Source organism: Saimiri boliviensis, chromosome 9 (genome assembly GCF_048565385.1).
Source record: "Saimiri boliviensis isolate mSaiBol1 chromosome 9, mSaiBol1.pri, whole genome shotgun sequence".
NCBI lineage: Eukaryota > Metazoa > Chordata > Mammalia > Primates > Cebidae > Saimiri > Saimiri boliviensis.
Window position 1 is genome coordinate 57,886,005 of NC_133457.1, and position 8,075 is coordinate 57,894,079.

The 8,075-nt window shown below is 52.7% G+C and overlaps 1 protein-coding gene across 3 annotated transcripts; it reads right to left on the reverse strand.

The window, feature by feature from the left end:
* Positions 1–389: 389 nt before the first annotated feature.
* CHST2 (carbohydrate sulfotransferase 2) lies at positions 390–3,813 on the reverse strand. 3 transcript variants are annotated; one of them, XM_074405920.1, is made up of 3 exons: positions 3,754–3,813; positions 2,834–3,363; positions 390–2,734 (listed from the first exon to the last, which is right to left on the reverse strand). In XM_074405920.1, the coding sequence occupies exon 3, from the start codon at positions 2,559–2,561 to the stop codon at positions 969–971; it is 1,593 nt and encodes a 530-aa protein (XP_074262021.1). In that variant the 5' UTR covers positions 2,562–2,734; positions 2,834–3,363; positions 3,754–3,813; the 3' UTR covers positions 390–968. The 3 variants fall into 3 exon arrangements, with proteins under 3 accessions (XP_074262021.1, XP_039317950.1, XP_074262020.1); XM_039462016.2 differs by lacking the exon at positions 3,754–3,813 and adding an exon at positions 3,443–3,595; XM_074405919.1 differs by lacking the exon at positions 3,754–3,813 and having other exon boundaries at positions 2,834–3,595.
* Positions 3,814–8,075: the final 4,262 nt, after the last annotated feature.

An 8,075-nucleotide genomic window follows, 5' to 3' on the forward strand; every position in this document is an offset into this window, starting at 1 on the left:
AGGGCCAAAACATTAGTCTCTGCTTCAAGGTTCCCCATCGTAACAGAAGAGGAATGAAAAGCAAATGCCTTCAAGTCCTGAAGGGGTTGCTTCTTCCTTTCTGTGTTCAAAGTTGAAGAAATTAGTATGTGCCTTTTCTTCCACTGCCGTTTGGTTTCTGCCTTTAGAATTCAAAGATTTGTTTCATTTCTGGGCACCTGACAGGCTGAGATTTACATGTGAGAAAACATCCCCCAGATTATTACCAAGGAGGCAAAAATTCCCCCCACTCAGTTTAGCTGCCTTTCAGGAAAGAGACTGGAAAAAGGGAAATGAGAGAGGGGAAGGAGATTCTATCTGAAGCTGAGGACAAGTTATACAGATGAATCCAAAGTAATGCAGGCAAATATAAAAAAAAAAGAATATTATTTATTATCTTCTTTATTAATACTCACATGTAACCTCTGCTTTTTACACAAAAGTCTACTTTAGAAGAAAGCCTCCTCTGCTTATCATGCCCAATGGGGCTTTTTGTTCCTGGACCACTTCCCCTTTCTCCACCCCCACCCCCACATCCACATCCAAATTACTCTTACATGTTCACAGATACCACGAAAATTTTGTAAACAAGATTTGGGTTACTGGAACTTGATTTCATGAGCATCCCACTTCAAAATGGAAGGCAGGTAGGGGACAGGGTAAGAAACAGGAGAAACAGGATGGGAGAAGGCAAAGGAAAGAAGAGGGGCACCTGGTCAGAACGTTCAAGTCTTGCCTTTTCTGAGGGGTGTGTGTGTCTGTGTGTTGTGGCTGTTCCTTGAAATGCACTGACTCAAAACATTGACAGCAAGTGTCTGTGTGGTTATGTATGGATCTATAATAGACTATGCGGGTTTTCTCCATTTGAGTCTGAACTGTGTTTGTTTAAACACACTACAATCCTCTTTATAGGTATTACCACAGGGCATCAGGTCTCCCAGGAACCCCTTTCAGAGACGGGGCTTCCGAAGCAGGGTCTTGCTCAGGTCTTTGACCTCTTCAGGGCTGTTAACCCGCTCATAGCCCAGGACGGCCATGGGCTGGTAACAAAACTCCTCCACTTGTTTGATCTGCTGGAAGGTGAGGGCGGTCCGCCAGGCGTTGGCGGCCTGCGTGGCGTTGCGTGCAGATACCACGAAAGGCTTGGAGGAGGAGCCCGAGCCACTGGTCATGTTGAGGGCAAACTGCTCCATTTCGGGGCTCACCAACAGTCCCACAAAATCGTACACTCTCCGTAGTGTCTTGACGGGGTCTCCCACCAGGTCCTCGTACCGCACCACCAAGTAGTGGCCCTGCAGCCAGTCGGGGGGCTGCAGGGCTGTCTGCAGCGTCTTAGCCATGCTATTGCAGATGACCTCCATAGCGCCCAGAGCATGGTAGTCAGCCGGGCCGCCCACACCCTCCTTCTTGGCTCCAAGCTTGTGGCCCGCGGCCTCCAGGAAAGGCATGCGGTGAGCTCGTGGGTCTCGGCTGCGCACCACCTGTAGGCTCTCACGGATGAGGCCATGACGCGAGCGGATGCGTGAGCTCGCCACTGCACGAGGATCACGCACCAGGTGGATGACCTTGAGGTCCAGGGCCGGGTCTCGTAGCAGTGGTGCCAACACCGCCACATCGAAGACGCGCACACCCTTGATAACTAGTGTGTGGTACTTGCGGCACTCCTCCTCGAAACGCGCCAAGCGCTGCGGCGGGCACTTCTTGCACACGCGGTCGTCCACCAACCCCACGACCTCCTTGCGGTAGGCGGGGCAGAGTGGCGACGAGCACACCACCTTGTTGGTGGCTGCGCCAAAGATGCCCAGCGTGGTGAGGTTGCGCCCCCCGCTGCCCGCGGGGCTATACAGCTGGAAGACAGAGAGGTCGCAGCGATACAGAGCGCTCAGCATGTCCCGCGCTGCCCCCTGCAGGGAAACAGCGTCTCCTGGATATAGTTTTTGCCATACATGCCACACTGGCTCGTAGAGAAAGAACACCTCGGGATTCTGGTTGAACAGCTCGCCAAAGAACGACGAACCCGAGCGCCACGTGGTGAACACGTACACCAGCTGCCGCTTGTCCCCGACGCCCCCGGTGCCCCGAGTGCCATTGCCCGGAGGACCTGCAACCCCTGCCATCCCTCCTGCAGCTGCAGGAGCGGCCCCGACGGCGGCAGCAGGAGGGCGGTAAGGAGTGCGGAGGTCCAAGTGGGTATGAGTGCGGGGCAGAACAGCCGGAGGCGGTCCCGGGCGCCCCCAGCTGCCTCCAGCTGCCCCCGCTGCGGCACCCAGAGGCCCGTCGGGGTTGCACTGCTGCAGCGGCTCCTTGTGCCACTTGTAGTCCAGGAGGTTGAGCATGGTGAGCACCAGCAGCAGTGCATAGCCCGCACACAGCACCAGCGCCTTCCTGCGGAACACCTTCATTCCGAGAGGGGACGCGGGCCAGCGGCGTCCTGGGCGCCGGGGCCACTGCGGGAGCAGGGCACGCGGCGCAGCTGCAGGCGCAGCCTGGAGCAGCTGGGGGAGCGCGCCTGGGGGCAGAGCTCGCGGCACGCTGCGGCTCATCACAGGCACAATCCGGGCCGGCAGCGCGGCGGAGGCAGCCCCGCAGCCCGGGAAGGGGACGTAGAGGACTGGCTGCGGGCGCCGGGACTCGGGCCGCGACTCCGAGGCGGGCGCGGCGGCTGGTCCCCAGCGCCCAAAGCTGACTCTCCCATGGCAGCGGCTCCGGGAAGGACCTGCGAGGGGAAGCAGAGTGAGAGAGCGCGCCCCAATTTCCCTCCCAGCCTCCTCCTAAGTAACGCCCACCCTTGGTTCAGCCCGGCTCCTCCGCTCACCTGGAGCCAGCGGCACTGGATCACCGCCCCGCAGACTGTCAGGCTGTCACTCGTCCCTCGATTTCGCCCTCTCTCGCTTTCGCTGGGGGTCCCCGCGCCTTTGCGGGGCCGTGAGACTCAGCCGACTTATCCCTGAGCAGAGTTTCCCGGCAGCGGGTGCCCTGCAGCTCTGGAAGAAAAACTTTCCCCCAGCCCGGAGCCCTGCACCGCGCTCCACCGAACCCAGCGCGACCCGGCTCCAGCGACGTCTCCTCCGCTCTCTTGGGACCGCAGCTTCCTGCCTCGCTCAGGAGAACGAAGCTGGCTGGGGGCGGCTCATAGGGGACCCAGCTCCCGGCATAGCGGCGTAACCCTTCTTGCTTTTGGCCTCCACGGGACGAATTTTCCCATCTCTCCAGCGGCGGTGGACCCGGCACAGCGCAATCCCGCAGCGGCGGCGGCAGCGGCTGCTTCCATCAGCCGGAGGATGCCCGGGCAGGCAGCACAGGCAACCCCCGCCGCTCTGCAGCCTCCGACTGGCCCAAAGGACCCTGAACACACAGCTCTAGGTAAGGGAACCCAGGTCTGCAGCACGGCCCGCCCCGCCCCGCCCCGCCCCGCCCCCGGTACCAGCAGCTCCTGGCCAGCGAGGTATGTAAGCAGAGAAAGACCCCGCCGCCGCCGCCACCGCCGCGCGAAAGCGGCGCCCAGGAGGATGCTGCTACCCGACTCCCCCTACGCCCGGCGCCCGCAACGCGCTCGGGCCAGCCTCTGTGCGGCTCCTGCCAGCCGGCGCCCGGTTGGTGCGCGCCGCCGTCTATCGCCGCGGCTCCTCCCCTCCGCCGCTCAGCCCTCCCACTTCTCCGGCCCCGCCCCCGCCCCCAACGCCGCGCCGGCTCCCACCGCCGCCCCTCGGGGTCTGGAGACGCGACCCGTTTTACCGCGAGGCACTGGGGTCGCGGCCCACGGGTCCGCGGGCGTAGCTCTCTGCGCGCAAAGCGCTGGGATGCGAACGCGGGATTCGCAGCGCGTCGGTGCCGAGAGCTGCCAGAGACTCGGATTCTGCGTGCAGCTGCCGGACTCGGCCTCATGTTTTTGCTCTCAGAAAGAGTTGGTGATAAAGTTTGGGCAGAAATCCCCCGTCGGCCGTCAGCTCCACGCTTCCCTCGGGGCCAAAGCTGCCAGTCTCTCCGAGCACTGAGGACACCCCCGCGCCCCGGAGCAGTGGGAAGAAGCGGAGCGCTGTTCCCTGGCTTCCGACACCCAGCCCGCCCTCTCTAGCGGGTCTGTAGCTGCTTTTTCTCGGAGGAAGTAATAAATCTTGCTGACCTTGGGGGTCAGAGGAGACGCTTCAGTTTTCCGGAAGGGTGTGCCGGCGGGGCGTCTTCCCGCTTTACTGGACATCTGGCTGGGGTGCTCTCGTTTCACTGCGCCCCCAGCAGATACTCCGCATTTCCGCTCGTGGTGCTGCGTCCACTGTGATTGACGTCCTCTGGAATTGGGGTGATGGGGGAGGGGAATGCCGTGTTCTAATTTGCAGTAAAATACTTGTCCCGCTTCTAGGTTTTGTAGATGAGATCAAAGAACTTGACCCCAAAGGAAACACCATTATTGAAAGAAAATCATTTTTCAGTTGCTTTGGGTTTAAGTATTTTCGTTTAAGGTTATGAGGAAAAGCTTCTCTCCACCCCCCATTCCCCACATCCCTCCCCAGGAACACTAAGCTGTAGCCTCAACTTCATCAGTAGAATGCGGACAGTTATAACAGCCTCCGGAGATTGAACGGTGGTTGAGTATCAGAGCGCGCACACGGAAGATTAGACCTCAGTTCAGGCCTCCAAGTGCCGAAAAGGTAATCGCTGCGGGTCCTGAGGCTCAGCGCCCGCTGATAAACAGCACTCGCTGATCTGGAGGAGTTTTGTTGCCTCCTGTCCTGAAGTTTTTAGAAATTTATCAAAGTTAATGCACAATTATCTTTGTACCATTTTGGGCAGATTTTTCTGCCAGACGACTCTTCTGAAATTAAAATATTGCTGTTTGCGCCATTATTCTTCCCTGAGTCTTACAGAATCCCTTGAGTACAAAGACTTGAAAAGTGACTGCTGGTTTTCCATGGGTTTTTCACTCTTTTTACGGATTTAGTTTCAGGGGAGAAAAATGTTCAAAGAACTTGATTTATCCTTGTTTTCCAGAAAAAAATTCATAATGTCACGAGTAAAGTTCAGCTAATTTTTTCTCCCAGGGAGGGGGGATTGGGACAGGGACAGTAGAGCTCAAATTTTATATTCAGCTTTCTCAAATAGGTTATGAGGAATAGGTTATGAGGAAAAGCTTCTCTCTCCACCTCTCTTCACTCCATCTCTCCCTCCCCAAGAACGCTAAGCCGTAGCTTCAACTTCATCTGTATAATGGGCACAGCTGTAACAGCCTCCAGAGATTGAGTAGTTGAGTATCAGAGGGCGCACACAGCATTGCCTTTGGCAGTGGGTCGAAACAGAGGCAACAATCCCTGTTAACAGATGAAGGTGGGCCAGGCATAGTGGCTCACGTCTGTAATCCCAGCATTTTGGGAGGCAGCGGCAGGCAGATCACCTGAGGTCAGGAGTTCGAGACCAGCCTGACCAATATGAGGAAACGTAGTCTCTACTAAAAATACAAAAATTAGCCAGGCGTGGCGGCATGTGCCTGTAATCCCAGCTACTGGGGAGGCTGTGACAGGAGAATGGCTTGAACCCAGGAGGCAGAGGTTGCAGTGAGCCGAGACCTGCCATTGCACTCCAACCTGGGCAACAAGAGCAAAACTGCCTCAACAACAACAAAAAGATGAAAAGTGGCAGAGTTTAACTGAACGACCCCCATCTTTCCTTTTCTGGATCCCCAGCCTCCCTTCGCCTGCTCTCTCAAATGCTCCTGCCCCTTCTTCGGTCACCTCTTTTCCCATGAAAACTAAAGTTACACTGGTGCATGAAAAGACTGATGGAAGAGAGAGGAGTTTGAGGAGGAAAGTAAATCTCAATATTCAACATGATTCCAAGAAAAATCATTTCTAATATTAGTTTCTGGCTTTGTGCTTACCCAGAAAAAAAACTGAATTGCATTAGTCGATGTAGGGACTCTGACAAAAACAATTGTTTGCACAGAAACAGTTTTGTCACGATTTTGTAACACTTTACTGGTGTTGGCAAGGTAGTAAATCCAATTGCCAGATGCCCCACCAGTGAGTGCTCAGCTGGCATAAATTTACAGGTTCTGGCATCTTTACCCTCTTCTTGTTTGCAAGTATTTTCCCATTTTGCCTGGTGTAGTGATTAATTCTGAACTTGGTTATAGCTCATGACATCTGAAAACTTGATCATGCCTTCCTTCCCAAATTTGTTTGGTCCTTTCATTTTAATCTACTTATTTTAGCATAGTAATTATCTGTATGGATCATTTCTATGCTAAAATATGTCACATAATAATGTCACTTGCACAAGAGCCAGTCATGCCACAGGGCTAGCCTTAGTTTCAGCTCACTGTCTAGTTTGTCACAACTCCATCTCCCACAGGATGCTTCTTCAGCCTCTGTCATCTCTGCTGCCTGTTATGTGCTGTTGGAAACTTGCTGTGGCTTTTGTGTAATCCTGGACAAATAGGGGGCCTAACCTTATGGGGTGCTGTATGCCCAGTACCCAGACTGTGGAAAATGACAAGAGATCTTCAAGGACCTTCTTCCAGAGTCTGAACTAGGGAAAGATGCAAGGCTGAGTTACCTGAGCAGTTCCCATTTGGGCCTATCCGTGTGAGTTCTAAAAGATTCACCTTTGGAAAACGTGTGCCCCTAGGCACCAAGATAGATTCATTCCCTCGTATTTTGAACAAATATGCATTTTCAATAGAACTTGAGGTTACAGATTCAAGTTTCTCATAATCCTTGATTTCGGGTATGCTACCATCATTAGTCCAAGGGTGATCCTTTTAAATGTCCTATGTTTTAATATAATGAATATATATGAACTCATTACACAGCCCAAAAACCTCCAGCAGTAGCCACTGTTCTTAATTTAGTTTAGAAACTTAGATGAAATGATAAAGTTCTAAGAGGAAGAAAAAAAAAAACTTGCTTAACAATTTCAAAAATAAATAAGACTACTTATAGCCTGGCATGGTGGCTCACGCCTGTAATCCCAACACTTTGGGAGGCCAAGGTGGGCATATCACTTGAGCCCAGGAGTTTGAGATTAACCTGGACAACACAACAAAACCCTATCTCTACAAAAACTACAAAAACATTAGTCTCATGTGGCAGTGCATGCCTGTAGTCCCAGCAACTCAGGAGACTTGAGGTGGGAGAATCACCTGAGCCCAGGAGGTCAAGGCTGCACTAAGCCATGATGGTGCCACTGCACTCCAACCTGGACAACAGAGTGAGAACTGGTCTCAAAAAAAAGAGACTGAGCTCATGCCTGTAATCCTGGCACTTTGGGAGGTTGAGGTGGGCAGATGACATGAGGTCAGGAGTTCGAGACCAGCCTGAAACCCTGTCTCTACTAAAGATAAAAATACAAAAATTAGCCTGGCATGATGGTACACACCTGTAGTCCCAGCCACTCGGGAGCCTGAGACAGGAGAATCACTTGAACCCAGAAGGCAGAGGTTGCAGTGAGCTGAGCTTGCACCACTATACTCCAGCCTGGGTGACAGAATGAAACTCTTTCCAAAAAAAAAAAGAGAGAGAGAAAAGAAAAGTACTTATAAATTAAAATAACAACACTATTCCCTGAATATTTTTGTGATAATAAACTGATGTCATTTAAAATCTTCCCATGAGAAAAACAAGCCCAGAGGGATTTAAAGGAGAGTCCACCAAACTTTCAAGAACTAGATTGTTTCAGTCTCCTCTCTATCAGAGAAGAGAGCAAGAGGGAATATTTCCCTCATTTAAAAGGGATAATAACTACAGAGTGATTTCAGAGAAGAAATTTGTTCCTGTTCTCTGATTAATATTTACATAAAACTTTTTTTTTTTTTTGAGGTGCAGCCTCCTGAGTAGCTGGGACTACAGACACATACCACCATGCCCAGCTAATTTTTGTATTTTTTTAGTAGAGATGGGTTTTCGCCATGTTGGCCAGGCCGGTCTCAAAATCCTGACTTCAGGTGATACATCCATCCGCCTTGGCTTCCCAAAGTTCTGGGATTACAGGCATCAGCCACTGCACCTGGCCAATACATACATAAAACTCTTAAATAAAATATCAGCAAAACAAATGACAATAAATGA

Excerpts from the sequence above, each read along its gene's own strand:
- CHST2 (XM_074405920.1), bottom strand. The coding sequence starts at position 2,561 with ATGAGCCGCAGCGTGCCGCGAGCTCTGCCCCCAGGCGCGCTCCCCCAG.